Genomic DNA, 17,807 nt, shown 5'->3' with positions numbered 1-17,807 from the left:
CCTAATGATATTTGTCATGCAGAATCAATTTTTCTCCCACCTCTGTCCCCTCGCTCACACTCTTATTTTCTAGGCCAAACATTGTTGATTCCTTTAACCATTTTTTCCATCACTTTCTATTAATCTCTGGGACCACTCCAGTTTTTCCATATTCTCCTTTAAATTCTTTGACAATAACTGTGCACAATATTCTAGTAAGATTATGCCTGATTTCAGATTTAGTGAAAAGAACTATGTTTGGCTTTGACAGATTCCCCTTTAAATTATTTGACAATAACTGTGCACAATATTCTAGTAAGATTATGACTGGTTTCAGATTTAGTGAAAAGAACTATATTTGGCTCTAACAGGCTGTAGTCTAATATAGTATGATTCCGTTTTACAATGCTGACACCACAGTATGAGAAGAAGCGTGGCCTACTAGAAAGAGCGTGGGCCTGGGAGGACATGGGTCCTAATTCCAGCTCTGCCAATTGCTTGCTGTGTGACCCTGGGCAAGTCACTTAACTTCTCTGAACCTCAATTTCCTGAACTGTAATGGGAATTAAATACCTGTTCTTGCTCTTATAAATCCCCTGTAGGACAGTGACTGTATCCAGCTTGATCAACTTGTATCTGCCCCAGTGCTTTAGAACAGTGCTTGATCCTTATTAAGTGCTTCACAAATACTGCAGTGACAATAGCAGCTACTTGACACCTTTACAGCTGCAAAGAATCCTGTATCCAAATGAGTGGAGCTTCCAAAATTGGAAATAGTTGTGAGTCTTGAGCTGTTATATATCCTTCAGAGTATTTTCCCCAAACGGAACACCTTGGAAAATCTGTCTTTTTTTGATCCTTCCAACAAAATCTTGCCCCAAACAGGGATAGGCATTATTAGAATGTATTTTTTTCTTATGTTTGTTAAATGCTTCTTATGTGCCAGGCCCTGTACTAAGTGCTGGGGTAGGTACAGGCTAATCAGGTTGGACACAGTCCATGTCCCACACTAGCTCACAGTCTTCATCCCCATTTTACAGAGAAGGTAACTGAGGCACAGAAAAGTTAAGTAATTTGCCCAAGGTCACACAGCAGAAAAATGGCAGTGCTTTCCACATAGTAAGCGCTTACAAATGCTATTATTATTATTATTAGAACCCAGGTCCTTCTGACTTCCGGGTCCATGCTTTCTCCACTAGGCCTAGCTACTTCTCAAAGCCTAGTATTTATGAGTAGTATTTATTACCATAGCAGTGTGTTTTTTTAAGCTGGAGAAGTAGTCTCAAAACCCAGTAAATTTAAGCAATCCTTTGATTCTTTTCCCTCATGAAGCTCAAATTGTATCCAAGAAGTTTTACTAAGAAAAAAAGTCTTATTTTTATAATGTGGCTATGAATTTCATCTTGCAGTTTAAAAATACTTAAGCATTCCTGGTACACTAATCTATGTTTTATTTTATCTTTTTCCACTACAGTTAAATACGAGAGGATTAAGTTTCTTGTTATTGCTTTGAAAAACTCAGTTGAGGTCTATGCATGGGCTCCAAAACCATATCACAAATTTATGGCCTTTAAGGTGAGTGACCCATAATATTTGAAATTTACCCTTTACCCATTTTTGTAGAAATTTGTTATGAAATTTAACTTAGAACATAAGAATGTGGTATTTTTAATTATAGCCTGGGGCAGATTTATCATTTTGCTGCTAAGTACTAAGCTTATTTCTCTTGTTTAATTTATTAATTATAGCATTTTCATTGTAAAATTGTTAATTATTGAGGTATCACATTGTGAACATATTTGAAATGTACATAGCACAGCATTTCACCTTCCTCTCAGCAAAGTAATTGATGATGTTATTAGGAAAATGATGACAATAATCCATCCTTCGCTATTGCTTTTTCCCTTAAGGTTTATTTTTTATATTGAACTCCTCTTAGCCTTTTACTTCTATCTCTCATTATGTAAACCCCTCCCCCCCACCACAAAACAGTGTTCTGTTTCACCTCCATGACTTCACCAGTCCTGAAGCAAGCAGGCCTGTGGGCCACTGTAGTTATATAAGGAACTCTGCTGTATTGTTTAGTTTGTTTCAGCAGGCGCAAGCTGCAATTGAAAAAAAAAAAACAGGAATTGAGTTAGTAAAGGTTTCCTTTTTTTCTCCTAAAAACTCACTCTATCCTTCTCGTCCTTTCCCACACTCTCAATTTTAAAAATTACTGCTTTAAGTCAGGTTATTTAGGCCTGTTGGGAAACAAACCCACCATTGTTTCTATCTTTTATTCCTTCCCTTTCTTCCTGTCTCTCTTTTCTAACAGTAACATCCATCTACACTAAGAGAAATACAAAATTTCATGACAATCTATCCCAGATGTATTCTGGCTTATAGTCATATAAACCAGGGATCATGTCTACAATTCTTTTGTCAGTATTACATTTAATAAATGCAAGTGGTAAATACAGTGCTCTGCACACTGTAAGAGCTTAATCCAGACTATTAATTGATTGCTTTATTGACTCCAAAAGATTTGTGCATTCTAATCTTTAAGTGACTGTAACTTGGTTGGCACTCTGCCTTTTTCAATCCAGTTTATCTGTTACAGAGTGCCAACCATCACTGGGTATTAGTTTTTTCTCTTTTTCGATACATCCTAGGATCGGAACTCATGTGTCTTATACATTTTAATTTCTCTGTTGAGGCTGTATTATTTCAAATTTGTCTAAATCATGTGTATAGAGAAGTAAGGTTTTTTTTATACATGCTGTTGAAAACTAGAGCAGATTGTATTATCCTTTGCTCACTGTACTATGACAGCCTTCTACAGCCTATGATTTTATATTTTCAGGCATTTATATCTCTTCATCAGAAACCATTGTCAGTTGACCTGACAGTTGAAAATGGACAGCGGTTGAAGGTCATCTATGGATCAGTAGTGGGATTTCATGCAATTGATGTGGACTCTGGGACTGTTTACGATCTATACCTGCCAACCCACGTAAGCAATTACTTTCTAAATATTTGCTTACCTATTACTCCTAGATGTTTATAAACCGCAACCAGCTTGTTGCTATAATGAAGCAGAGGCTGAACTTCCTCAGTCAGTAGCAGTGAAGACAGAGGACTGAGTGATCAATCAGCTTCACCTCCTACAATCCTGATCCATAGCTTCAGTGCCAGTAAGATAATTTTCCACCAGTTAATTATTAGTCATGAGAACCTGCAGCGTTACTACTTGAAAATCAGTATACTACATTACTTGAAAACTAGTCAATCCCGTATGTAAGACAACCAACCCAAAGCATGGTGCAACTGAGTAGAAAGTTAATTTATCCTTTTCCACCTTTACCCACATATGTATATTTCTGTCCCTGTTCTCATGTTCTGAAGACTACTTTGTTGCTTACCCCTTCCCCCATCTTTCCTTTTTTTCACTTTTTTTGTTGTTGTTCAGTCCTTTTTTTTTGACTCACCATTTGATAATAGAGCAGGGAAGGTTTGACTTGAGATTTCGGGAAGTGAGACACACAGACTCACATTAAGAAAGAGGCTGACCTTGAGGTGAGAAGAGGCAAAGAAGAGTTAGATACAGACATACGGGGACAGGCACAAATAGAATACTGTTCTCATATTTGCTTCCTCTTCAGCACTTTGTCCTTGACTCTACCCCCCTCTTTAGGACTTCAAAGGAGAGAAGAGGACCAGAGTTAGATAACCCCAAGTGCCTGACTGATTTATTTTATAGATAACTTTATAAAACGAGCCTTCATTTTTCATGATCATCATCACCAATGATTATTTTAACCTCTAATCAGTGAAAGGCACTGAAAAGGAAAGCCCTGACCTCAATTTGCCTGAAGTTGAAACAGAGATGGGGAGGCTGGGGAAATAACTACAGAGGGGAAAAAAATCATATTACAAAACCTACACAACAGTAATTATAATCAATAATAATAATTATTATTATTAAAAGGCATAATCCACATGAACACTCACTACCTAAAGTGATCCAAACATCCAGGAAGGCTTCCTAAAGCCATGCAGGGCTCAGAACTGTCATATCGTGCCCCAGCCTGTTTCTGCCATTGTTCATGGTAGTAGTTTTGGGCCAGAGATAATAATAATGATGATGATGGTATTTGTTAAGTGCTTACTATGTGCCAAGCACTGTTGTAAGCGCTGGGTAGATACAAGGTAATCATGTTGTCCCACGTGGGGCTCACAGTCAATCCCCATTTTACAGATGAGGTAACTGAGGCACAGAGAAGTTAAGTGACTTACCTAAGGTCACACAGCAGACAAGTGGCGGAGCTGGGATTGGAACCCATGACCTCTGACTCCAAGCCTGTGCTCTTTCCACTAAGCCCCACTGCCACGCTGCTTCTCATGGGAGGGTATCATTAGATTATCAGGACTTCTTGGGTCTAGCATTTCTACCTGTTCCTACAGGTTCTGAATCCAGGTCGCAAAGCATGGTATTGACAGTCTGGACCCCACCTCCCCCAACCTCCAATTTGTCCCCTCCCTCACTGTTCTGCAGATTATCAGCTCCTTGTGTTCAGGAAGCTTGTTTACCATCTATGTTGTATTGTACTCTCTCAAGTGCTTAGTACAGTGCTGCGCTCAGTAAGTAACATCGATTAATTGATTATCCTCCTTCCCCACTGGGTGCTCCAGTAGGGAAGGTATCTATGCTATGCCACAATTATCTCCAGGCCATGGAACATTTGTAAAATGACCATGCTACTTTAATGAATCTTAGCTTAAGAAAAAATGTAGATAGAGAGTTTTGGAATTTGTTTGAAATCGCGATGCATTCTAGCAATCCCAGAAGAATTGCCACCATTCCCCACAGTAGCATTGGGGGTTGTGGGGTGGAGGACATGGGGGATAGCTACTGCATTCAGGAAAGGGTAGGAAAAACAGAGAGGAAACTTCAGCCTCAGGCTCCAGGAGCTCTAGTGTTAAAATGCCATCTTGGCTTGGGAGCAATCTGGGAAGTAATAATAGTTGTCTTTATTATACTAGCATGCCTAATTCACCAAAAATAGCATTGCACCAGAAACAGTAAAACGTTTTTTATTAAAAACAATCTTGTTCAGGTTAGGTAATACTTTATTTACTCTCCATCCCCCATCTAAGTACCCCAATCATCTGTAAGATGATTATTCATTCATTCATTCAATCATATTTATTGAGCCTACAGAGCACTGTACTAAGCTCTTGGAAAGTACAGTTCGGCAACAGAGACAATCCCTACCCAACAATTGGTTCACAGTCTACTTTTGAGTCCCTTTTTATTTTTAAATGTGGACATTCCTCTGGATTAAACATGTAGTAAAAATGATTTTTCCTTTGACAGAAGCAGGACCTGATACCTAGATGAGTTAATTGTTGTGACCAACTCATCAGGAAGGAGTTTATTGTTAGAACCTCGCATGCTGTAAGCAATTAGAACAGATATAGTGGCTTTGGACTCTGCACAATTGTTTTATATGCTGTACCTTGTCAAAAGGATAAAATTGGCTCCATTCATTTCACAAGATTACATCGTAAATAATTCCATTTGTTCAGGGTTTTGTAGAACCATTGACGTTTTTATGACACCATTGTCAAAACATCCTGATCGTTTATTGAAACACATAACTGTGAAGGTATTAGGTGAATGAACACTAGTCATGGATCATTAGTAAGCTATGCTATTTTAAAGTAAAATTCATTCAAAATTAGCATGAAGCTCTTGGCAAAGATTTTAAGCTCCTACTTTGTATTTTTGAAAGAAGGCTAACAGGATTCATGTAAGGCTAAGAAAACTTCAGATATTTCTAACTTGCATGGATGAAGTTTCCATGTATATTATCACTTCTGTTTCCTTCTGTCATCCCTTTTCTTCAACTATTGTACTTCCCAAGCGCTTAGTACAGTGCTCTGCACATAGTAAGTGCTCAATAAATATGATTGAGTGAATGAATGAACTATTAGCCTCATGTGGGACATGGACTGTGTTTGACCTGATTATCTTGTATCTGTCCCATTTCTTAGTAAAGTAGTTGGCACATAGTAAATACATAGCAATTATAATTTTAATTATTATTATTCACACCGTTTTTTGGCATTCTCCTAAGGTGTTAATAAGGTTCTCTTCAAAGAGATGCTTCTCTCTGCCAAGGTGCAGATAGGCCAGGGCTGATCCAAGTATTTGCTGAGAGTGGGATTGATCAAGCTGCATCAGGATAAGAGACTGTCTAGCCAGCGTTTTGTTCCCAGAAGTCCCGAGGAATGCCCATTTCCTTTGCTAAGTGCTCCAAAATGACTCTGTACCAGCTGGGTACTAGAAACACAGGTTACTATATGAGGCCTGAGGGGAAAATCGGAAAAGAAAAAGCCCTCCCAGCCCTCTCATTAAATATTTAGCAGGAAGAGGAGAAGATTGTAACCAACCTATCCTCTCAGAATTTCCTTCAAGGGCTGCTGCCCAAAATCAAACCTTCCCAACTCTTCATTCATTCAGTCGTATTTATTGAGCACTTACTATGTGCAGAGCCCTGTACTAAGTGCTTGGGAGAGTACAATATAACAATAGACAGACACAGTCCCTTCCCACAATGAGCTTACTCCAAAACCCAATACCAGGGAGTCCAAATGGAGTGAAACCAATTTAAGAAACGAATGGAGCCAGTATCCTTGATCTTGCTAAATTCAGCTCCAAATCGATGACCTCTTTGTTGATGGGGAGCCAACCTGCAAAAGCATGTGCTGAGTGGCCAATGTATGTTTGTGGTGAGGAAGAACAATTACACCCCACATTGGCATGAACAGTTTACCCCTGTAAAGCGTTCCATTTGTGCACGATTCGTAAAGATTACTAAGAGATGGGGTCGTGGCTGCTGCAACCGTGTAAGCCTTCTGGTTACACTGTGGCTGACTGCATGAAATTGGGACAGCTTTTCTAAGCACCGTCATTCAGTCATATTTATTGAGCACTTATTATGTGCAGAGTACAATGCAACACAAGCTTACAACGAGTCTACAGCCTAGATCATAAAAATCATTCCATACAGTGGAATGGGGGAGGAGGCAGTTGTGTTCCCAAAAAACACCATATTTTTTTAAAAAAAGGTCATGTTTTAGAACTCACCCCCAGCCAAAGCCAAAATGCCCACATCTGTTTCTTCTGAGTCCATGTTGCATTGTATCCAGGCCTGTATTGTCAGAAGAGTTTTCCCTAATTCTGCCATTCATTCATTCATTCATTCATTCATTCATATTTATTGAGTGCTTACTGCCTGCAGAGCACTGTACTAAGCTCTTAGGGGAAGCAGTGTGGCTTAGTGGAAAGAGCCCGGGCTTGGAAGTCAGAGGTTGTGGGTTCTAATCCCGCCTCTGCCACTTATCAGCTGTGTGACCTTGGGCAAGTCACTTAACTTCTCTGTGCCTCAATTAACTCATCTGTAAAATGAGGATTAAGACTGTGAAACCCAGGTGGGACAACCTGATTACCTTGTATCCACCCCAGCGTTTAGAATAGTGCTTGGCACATATTAAGCACTTAACAAATACCAACATTATTATAACTGAAAGTGTCAATTTCTGCAGAATTGAGTGTGCCTGGATTATTTCATATTAAAAGTGTGCCTGGGTTTTCAAATCATGTTGGAGATGTCAAACTACCTTAGAGAGTGACAGGTCATTTTAATGTACAGGATTGGTGAAAGGAGGATGTAATGAAAAGGATTACAACAGGTTTAAAAAATGGAACAGGTCAGGCATGATGGAAAGTTTCATTTTTTTTCTGAAGTATTTATTTGCACATTAACTTTCTGCCAGACTACTCTTCCTTCCATCATCTTCACATGCCTATAGTTTAGGCTAATTGTTATTCTGTGACCTAAAAAAGCTTAATTCTGCAGTAAATCAGGTAACTTAAATAATCCTCTTCAGAAAATAAATAATATATACAGTGTCCACCAACTTATTTTTATATCTTTCCCAAGATTATGCACAGTACTGCCTCTGGTTTGTCATATTATTAACAGAATTGTTGATTTGGTCACCAGTCTCTCCTCCCGGAAAATCTTTCGGTGCTGCAGTAGCTGGTTTAATGACACCCCCCCAACCCCTGCCATGAGGAAAAATCTGATTGAACCACTTTCTAAGAGTCCTTTTTTTTTATTCATTGGGCTTAAGTATGGTCTGGTGGAAAGAGCGAGGGGTAGTGAGTAAGTAGGCCTGGGTCTTAGTCCACACTCTGCCATTAACCTGTTGTATGACTGAATGAGTGTTGCAGTGTTTATTTCTTCATAAGTAAAATGAGATTCCACAGGTTTCTAGGGACTTGGATAAGGCAAATGAGATTATTAGTGTAAAACATCTTAGAGAAATAAACATGCTAGAGATGTATGTTTTTATTTTATTAGCAATGATTTCATAAATGGCTAGTGGCATCAGTAATTCAGTATATTTCCAAGTCCAGCTGAATTCGCAAATACAACTAGCATTGTCTACACCACGTTTATGTTTCTTGACTACTAATGAAGGTGAAAATTTACTTTTGAAGAGATAATTGGCTAATTATTATTAAAGATAAAATGAGGGGATGAGATTGTGTCCTTTAAATGCTTTCATTTGTAACAGACACTCATTGTAATTTTAATGCTTTGTGACTCTTTGTGCCTAAAGAAATATCTCAGATGAATGTCCTACTATCATGGACCCCAAGAGAGCTGTGATTCCATTTCTGTGTGTTCTTCCCATATAAAGCAAAATGTACGGAAATAACTATTCCTAAGAGCCCTAGAGCTGGTACAGAGGGCTGGGCCTATTAAGAGTATTTTATTACTCTGACTGTCATCTGAGAGGCAAATGAATTAGCTCCAAAAGACCTTCTGTGTCAGGAGTCCAGTTTTTATACTTTGAAACAGATTGAATTTAGACACACTTGCTTTCTGCCCTCTTTTCTCTCTCCTTCTGTCTCGTGTGCTCCAATTGCTCATGCAAATTCCAAGGCAACGCATTAAAATTGCTCTCCGACTCTGGATACCTGTCTTAGTTTTACGGATAGTAGTTGCTGAGACATGGACTCAAGTGCTTGGCCTGAGTACATTCAGTTTGGCAAGTACAGCTTCTGCACTACTTTTCTGTTAATTCTGCCATAAGGTGAATGTGTGTGGGTAAAAGAGAAAATCTGTGTTGTCAGTTTTGGAAGGAATGGAGGTGATTCTTTTTAATAAAAAGGTGTTACTATGAAGACATTTCATAACTTAATTTGTTGCTGTACAGCTGTTTTTTACAGATTGAGAATGACAAATGTTTAATGTTACTTTATATCAGAGATTATTCTGCATAATGATAAATAACATTCAGTTGGGATGAGTGAGAGGCTTCTGTGTTTTAAATGTTTCAAAAACATTATTTAAATTACATTTCTTAAAATTGAAGAAGTACTCCTGGGCTTGACTTGTTTGAATAGTATGATTATTGTGATATATTTTTGGATGAAAAATATAAAATCTCTGGTAAAATTTTAACAAAATTAAGCCTTTCAATCACAAAATTATTGAAATCAAATACTATTACTGTTCAATATGCCATTCTGCATGCTATGAACAGTGTGCTTGTATAAACTGTTAGGTGAATCACCCTGCCTAAAATCTGTTTTGAAATTAAGTGCTAGTCATGTTTCTTCTAACACTACTTTCTGTAGGAGAATTCAGTATATTCGTCTGTGTCAGGTATATGTCTCAGCTTCTTCAAAGCCAAAATTTCTTATCAGTATAAAGTAAAATATTCAATAGGGAAACCTTCGTGAACCTTAGCATAATATCCTAAGGAATGTGATTTCAAAAATTAGATAGCACAATATATGGTGTAATTTTGAAATGGATGTTTCTTTTACTTTCCACAAACTGAGAGCCAGTTTCATCTTTATTGTCTGCCAACCTACTTCAATTGATGTGGTCATTAAAATTGCTTTAAAATTGCTCATATCTATCTTTATAAAATGTGTTTCCAGATCCAGGGAAACATCCGCCCACATGCTATTATCATTCTCCCCAATACCAGTGGAATGGAGCTATTACTCACCTATGAAGATGAAGGGGTCTATATTAATATATATGGGCACTTCACAAAGGAAACCGTTTTACAGTGGGGTGAAATGCCAGCATCTGTGGGTATGTATGAAGTATGCTATATTGTTCATTACAATAGCACTATGAAGAATGCCTAAACAACATTTTTTGAAAACCAAGTTCTTTACCGAGCTCAAATTCTTCAGCCATACATCAGGTAATTTGGAACCCAGCAGATGGATTGATTCTGTTAGGTCAGTGGATGTACACTTTGTTTAATGTATTAAATAATAACAATGAAGGGAAGAGACTGTCCTTGGAAATGAGTACTTCAGTATAATAATAGTGTTGAACATAATTAGATTTTATTCCAAAATCATATATTCAATTGTTTTACATTCTCCATCTAGCAGGATTTTATATGGAGACTAAAATGTTCTTTTACATCAGGTTCATTCCGGTGACTGCATTTACTTAATTGGATTTTGCCAAGTTAAAGTAATAGAAAAATTGCCTGCATGTTCATTTTTTATCAGTAATGTTTCATCTAGAAATAATTTATGTTTATATATACCTGATGCATCTATAAGCACTGAGTTATATTAAATAGAATGATATTTACATCTCTCATTTAAAAAATTGAATGGCTGATAATAGCACTTTATAATTTAACAAGTTGATGATATTTCCCTCCTGCCAAGAAGTGTTGCAGAGGAAGATCAACTAATTTTGCTCAAACTGTAGTTCTTAATTTATGCCAAAATGCCAGGCAGCTATAAGAAGGCTTACTCAGTTCAGCCATTAAGTATTATAGGTGGAAAGCACAATACTAAACACTGGAGAAAGAAAATTACCCAGCTCATTCCCTGGCCCCCCAAAGAGCTCACAGTCTATGAGTAAATGGGATGAGGGGACTAGGGACAGACACATTAAGAAGAAAACAAAAAATATGAGACAACAGGTATAATAAATAATACAAGACCAGTAGAGCACTGTGACCAGTAATATGATTCATTCATTCATTCATTCATTCAATCGTATTTATTGAGCACTTACTGTGTGCGGAGCACTGTACTAAGCGCTTGGGAAGTACAAGTTGGAAACATATAGATTTGACATATAGATGAGAAGACTATGAGCCCCACATGGGACCTGATGATCTCGGATCTACCCCAGCGCTTAGTACAGTGCTTGACGCGTACCACAATTATTATTATAACCATGTGAGTAACACTGCATTGTTGTAGTGCTTACATACTATACAATACATGTATGCTACAAATACCTACCATGTAGTATTGTGAAAACACAGGATGAAATTCAATGGGAATGAAAGCCAAGTGGTAAGTTTAGGGACAAAATGCTCATATACGTTGGAAAAGGACCAGCTAGATAAAAATACAGCCAAAAAAGACCTGGGGTCAAAGTTGATGATAACTGAAGTAATTAATGTGATAAAAAAGCCTAACCCCTAATGGGGATATATTAGAGTTAGATGAATTAGTAGTCCATGACATGCAAGAACCACTACTCTCAGTACTAGCCAAACCCATATTCAAGCCTGGCCACCAGACTTGACCACCACATCTTAAAAAGAATGTAAAGAAAGTAGAAAATTGGTGTCTGTGAGGAGAGGGTTAAGAAACTGTGAATGTTTCACCTGAAGAAGAAATACGGGTGATCTAATAAATGTCTTCAAGTTTATAAAGGGATTTTATGGACAGAATGCTAACTAGTAGCTCTCCAGGTCTTGAGGAAATGGTTTCAAATTATAGCTAGAGAAAGTTCAGGTGGTCATAAGGAAGAATTTATTGATTGTTAGGATGATAAAAGAGAAGAACAGACAGTTCCTCATCAGCCAGGAAATCACTTCTTGAAATGTTTTGAATGCTGGGCATTCACTTTAGGGAGTTTTCCAGAGAAATAGCTCCAGCCTATTTCACCTAATCTCTCTCCAGTCCTGTAGGTTTTCGGGTCCCTTTCTTCCATCTGGGGCTCACTCCTCTTTTCCTCCAGCCCCTTACACACCTTCCTTTTCACTGAATCTATTTTTGGAACTTGTGTTCATTTTTTGCAGCACCAGTGTTTTGGACCTCACTGCTGCTGCCACAATTTCCATCACTCTGGCATCTCTTATACCCAGAAATTCCTAGCCCCAAAGGCTGCAAAATTGAGAAGTCAACATTGGGGTTGGGGTGAGGGGAGGCCAGGCAGTAGTGAAAATGGAGGAGTTGGAGGAGGGAAAACCTGGAAGAGGTCTCAGAAAGAGACCTCTCCTCCCACATAACTCTCCCCCAGGCCTCAGTTCCCTGACTTTTTAGTCCCACCCCCACAGCAGAAGCAGTAATGGCAGCAGTAATGGGGTTCATTGCACTGGAGGTGTAGGTGAGGGGAAATGGAAGTTAAATGAATGGATTTAGGTGGGGGAGGAGGGGCAGAAGGACAGATTCAGGGTGTGGGAAGAGGGTCCAGGAAAGGCTGAAAGCTGCAGAATGCTGCAGAGAGTGGGAAAGACCCGGCCATATACAGGGTTGGGCTGGAACTAGTTTTGTGTAGGTCAGCAAGAAAAAGTATTAGAGGAGGCAAAATTAACTCGTAGGTAACTAACAGACTACCAAGACTTCTGACTAGATAATCTTAAAATAAAGAAAAGTTAACCATCCATCATTGTTGATTTAGTTATTAACCTGCCGGGACCAGGATGATCCTCTCCAAAATCCTGATTCTGAAATTATATGTATTGTACATGAGTCATGAGAAGCAGCATGGCCTAGTGGATAATGCATAGGCCTGGGAGCCCGAGGACCTGGGTTCTAACCCAGCTTCTCAACTTGACCTTAGGCAAATCTCTTAACTTCTCTGTGCCTCAGTTTCCTCAACTGCATAATGGGGATTCAATACCTGCTTTCTCTCCTACTTGACTGTGAGCCCCATGTGGCATAGAGATATCTGGCCTGATTAACTTGTATGTACCCCAGTACATAGAACAGTGTTTGACACATAGTGAGTGCTTAATTCCATAAAAAACCAATCAATAGTAGTAGTTGAGCACTTACTGTGTGCAGAGCATTGTACTAAGTACTTGGGAAAGTACAGTACAGTAGCATTAGTAGACACAATCTCTGCCCAAAAGGAGTTTACAGTCTACAAGGGAAGAAAAACATTAAAATGAATTAAAATGGTAGGGAAATAGTAGAGGGTAAGGAAATGTACATAAATTTTGTGGGGCTGGGGGGAGTATCAAAGTGCTCAAGGGGTACACAGCCAAGTGCTTAGCCTATGCATAGGTGAGGGTGGTAAGAGGAAAAAAAGGCTTAAAAGGGCCTCTTGGAGGACATGTGATTTTTATGAGGGTTTTGAAGGTGGGGAGAGACAGTGGACTGTCAGATATTAAGGGGGAGGAAGTTCCAGGACCAGAGGGAGGATGCGGGTAAGGATTCGGTTGTGGGTTGGACAAAATTGAGGTACAGAGAGGAGATTGGCATTATTGGAGGTCTGGTAGAAGATCTGAGAATACATTTCTGGTCAAGGACTCCATACTTCCCGGCGTCATGTACACTAAGCAAAACACAGAGGTTAAAGAAGTGGATAGGACAGTGCAAAGAAATGTCTAGTGGAAATTAAAAGAATGAAGAGGTAAAATTTTCGGCAGAAAGCTCTGGACAGGATTGCGGTGACAAAATCTGAAGGATAGATCACGATATCATGGGAAAAGGAAGAAAATGGATTGGATCCAAAAAGACAAGAGGAGTGTCACAGAGATGGAGAAAGAGATAGGATGGTAAAGAAAACCTAAAAATAGTGGGTTTTTTTGCCAAGATATGGCAAATCTAAAGAAAGAGAATAGAATGCTTATTAGGACAGAAAGACTAGGTATAGGAAGGGGATTTTGGAAATAAAAGGGATTATAGAAGTCTGAACAAGGGAAACCTAAGCAGTGACAGAAAGAAGCAGTGTGTCTGTTGGTTAGAGCACAAGCCTGTGTTCTAATCCCAGCTCCATCACCCATCTGCTTTGTTACCTTAGGCAAGTCATTTAACTTCTCTGTGCTTGTTACCTCATCTGTAAAATGAGGATTAATACTGTAAGCCCCATGTGGGATGTGGACTCTGTCCAACCTGATTAGGTTGCTTCTACCCCAGCACTTAACCTGGTGCATAGTGAGCACTTAACAAATGAATTAATAAAAGGTTTAACCAGAAACTGAGGGAAAAGATGAATAGCAGCAGAGAAATGTGGGAAGTCAATCTTGAGAACACTAGAGTTCTAATTGTTCAGAAACTGGGAATGCTGGTGCATTGGGAAAAAGAAAAATAACCTGATTTATGAGCTAAAAAAGTGAAGACTCCAGAATAGGATAGGGATGACTAACATTTCTTTTGGAAGAATATCGGATTGGTTTGTGACCGCACCATTTAAAATAAATGCATACCATGATCCCCAGCTATTCTACTGCAGCCATGTGCTGCAAATACATACATTGTATAAGCCTAATTTTTCCTTTCTCAGTTTTTCTGGTTCACTTCTTTTTAATGGATTGCAAATGTCCCTGAGCATTCTCTGCAGGGTCTGTTTTAAATGCCTTGATTTACATGGGGAGTCTGCGATTTTGCATAATAGTAGGATAAGTTGTCGCTCCATCATTATGCAAAAAGATGGATTTTTAGGTACTTTTCGTAGAGGCAGCTAGATGCTGAAAACCTGTCCCAAATTCTTCAAGTAAGGATAATGTTAAACTGTTAGCTCTATCTGAAAGGCCATCTGAAATGACAGAGAAGGCAAGTACTAGCAATACAAATGACAGATCTGGGGCAAAGGAAACTAAAAATAACAAGCCTCTTTCTAATGTTTTTGATAGGGCCTCTGCGATACGACCAGTGAGTTAATCAAATATGGGAATAGGGAAATTTCATTCAAGTGGGAAATCGACTTTTGCATTTGTAGTTGAATAGTGTTATGCATGAATCTTGTCCATTCTCCCATCACCTAGAAAGGATTACATCCCACCTGTTTCAGACAAACCTGCCCATTTTTTTAAAGAACTCCCAAACTTGGTAACACATTCCAATGTTTATTAACTATATGGGAATTCTTCCTTATAAGACCTAAGAAAGATAAATAATAGTAATGGTATTTGTTAAGTTGTACAGAGCTTATAGAGGAAAAGGTTTAATATTTAGGAGTCAGGAACACTGAGACTTCAAATGCATAAGTGAATTACTGTATTGTGCATGAAGTTCTTTTTTAAAGTAGTGATTTTTAATGCTCAGGCAATAAATAAGCAATGATACTTCTCATTTTAATAGTTAACTGCCTGCTCATTCATTGATTCATTCAATCATATTTATTGAGTGCTTACTGTTAGCAGAGCACTGTACTAAGCGCTTGGGAGAGTACAACAATAGTGCTCACTATTTTGAGCTGAATTGTAAGGTGTCAGGGATATCATCAAGGGTAAAGTGAATAATACTTTCTGGATACCAACAGATGCATTTAAAGTTGTTATGATCGATGTTTCTCTGGTACCAGGGTAGGCCCTTGATGAGTTTATAGTCTGATGAGGCCTGTTTACTTGTTTTGATGTCTGTCTCCCCCCTTCTAGACTGTAAGACCAGTGTGGGCAAGGATTGTCTCTATTGCTGAATTGTAATTTCCAAGCGCTTAGTACAGTGCTTTGCACATAGTAAGCACTCAGTAAATATGATTGAGTGAATGAATGAGGGAGATAGATAAACAAATCATTAAAAATAGCGGGAGAAGAAAGAACAAGGGTACAACTGGTAATAGCATTGAGTGCTCTGCATTTAGTATTCACTTAATAAATACTGTTATTATTATTGTTACTACTACTTTTTTAAGGATATTTGTTAAACGCTAACTATATGCCAGACACTATACTAAACACTGGAGTATTTCTTGGTATTTGTTAAGCGCTGGTGTAGATACAGGCTAGTCAGGTTGGACACGGTCCGTGATCCAAATGGGTCTCACAGTCTTAATCCCCATTTTACAGTTGAGGTAAGTGAGACACAGAGAAGTTGTGACTTGGCCAAGGTTACACAGCAGATAAGTGGCAGAGCCACTACTATAGAATCTGAGTAGATGCGTAAAGGAGTCTACATCACTAGTGAATGCAGATTAATATATACATAAATGCTAAGGGTATCTGTTGGATTGATATGACTTGGAAAGGAGGAAATTAATGAATCAAGGGGCTTGAAGTTGGAGACCCCCAGAAGGAACAGCATTATCACATACATAAATGAGGCCATTGCTCAGGGTGTTATTTGGCTAGGATCAATCAATCAGTTGTATTTATTGAGGGCTTGTCGTGTACAGAGCACTGTACTAAGTGCTTGGTAAAGTACAACAGTAGAGTTGGTAGACATGATCCCTGCCCACAAGGAGTGTACAGTTAACAAAGGAGTGTCTCTTTTCTCTTTCCAACCTACGTTTTCTGCTTGATGGTTCAGCTGCCTCCAATGTTTGTTCATTTTGCTTAGGGGATCAGTGTGCCTTCAGCTGCTCCCTCCCGCCTGACATGGAGCAACTGGAAATGGTGTGGATGCTTTTGAGCAAATATATCTGGCAAAACTACTAAGCAAAGAAACACAGCTGTAAACAATGATAAGGCATAAAAATCATGTCTGCATTCAGGTTAGGGTAGTTCATAAGAAAACAGTGTGGGAAAGGCAGGTAGTGACACACTGACCTTTTCATCCACACCCACGCTTATAGATAGCACTGCAGTAGAGTTGTCTTCATACAAAAAGAATGTTGAAAAATAAAAATAAGCTACAAAGAGCAGAAGTATTATCACTTTTTTTGAATTGTAAGGTCAAATTTGAGATATATGCTTGCAGTTCTCAGCCCTGTGGAGCTATGTGTGGTTGGTGTATTTCTGCAGGTTTCAGGCACACACTTAGTTTGTGGAGAAAATGAGAAGAAATAGAGAGGAAGGAGGTAGGCCAAAAAGTTAGGCGTGTTGGATGGTACGTCACTGACTGTTGTGATGGATAACCAGTAGGGCAATCATCACACTGTACTTCCAAGCTTTTGTTAAAGATAGAATATTAGGTTGGTCCAGCGATGATATTTCTTATTTTCTCGTTTCTTTGTTCTTATTTTCCTATGAACAAAGGGTGTTTAAATCCTTAGTAACAACATTTTTTAAATGATATTTGTTATGTGCTTATTATGTTCTGGCACTGTTCTAAGCTCTGGGGTAGATACAAGGTAATCAGGTTGGACACACTCCCTGTCCCATCGGAGTCTTACAGTTTCAATCCCCATTTTGCAGATGAGGGAACTGAGACCCAAAGAAGTTAACTGACTTGCCCAAGGTCACACAGCAGACAAATGGAAGAGCTGGGATTAGACCCCAGGTCCTTCCTACTTCCAGACCCATACTCTATCCACTAGATCACACTGCTTCTCTTAAAATGTGGAATCCACATTGGGCATGAGTTTTGTACATATGCTTAATAACCAACTATATCCCAGTTTGTTTTTCATTGAAAGCTCAGAATCTAGATATAAAAATCTCCCCTAAGTATTTCTATTTTATAATCCAGGATTTTAAAAATTGTTTATGTAGTTTGCTGTTTTAAAACTCCACTCGATTTGCAGCAACAGTCAGTTTCAATTATTTCGTCTCTGCTTACAAAAGCAGTTTAGTTATAATTACACAAAAAACAGGCCTAGTGAGTAAGCTCTTCTAATCGACATTCGACGTTTTCCTATGCCATAAGAAATCTTTTT

At 38.6% G+C, this 17,807-nt stretch overlaps 1 protein-coding gene across 6 annotated transcripts in view; it reads left to right on the top strand.

The window, feature by feature from the left end:
• NRK (Nik related kinase) overlaps window positions 1-17,807 on the top strand; it is a 183,214-nt gene that overhangs the window by 155,359 nt on the left and 10,048 nt on the right. For all 6 annotated transcript variants that reach the window (XM_038748637.1, XM_038748635.1, XM_038748636.1 and 3 more), the window contains 3 exons: window positions 1,454-1,554; window positions 2,825-2,974; window positions 9,989-10,148. In XM_038748637.1, coding sequence (XP_038604565.1) covers window positions 1,454-1,554; window positions 2,825-2,974; window positions 9,989-10,148 — 411 coding nt within the window. The remainder of the gene's footprint in view (window positions 1-1,453; window positions 1,555-2,824; window positions 2,975-9,988; window positions 10,149-17,807) is intronic.

Source organism: Tachyglossus aculeatus, chromosome 6, assembly GCF_015852505.1.
Source record: "Tachyglossus aculeatus isolate mTacAcu1 chromosome 6, mTacAcu1.pri, whole genome shotgun sequence".
NCBI classification, from domain to species: domain Eukaryota; kingdom Metazoa; phylum Chordata; class Mammalia; order Monotremata; family Tachyglossidae; genus Tachyglossus; species Tachyglossus aculeatus.
This window is presented reverse-complemented; position numbering and strand designations above follow the sequence as displayed.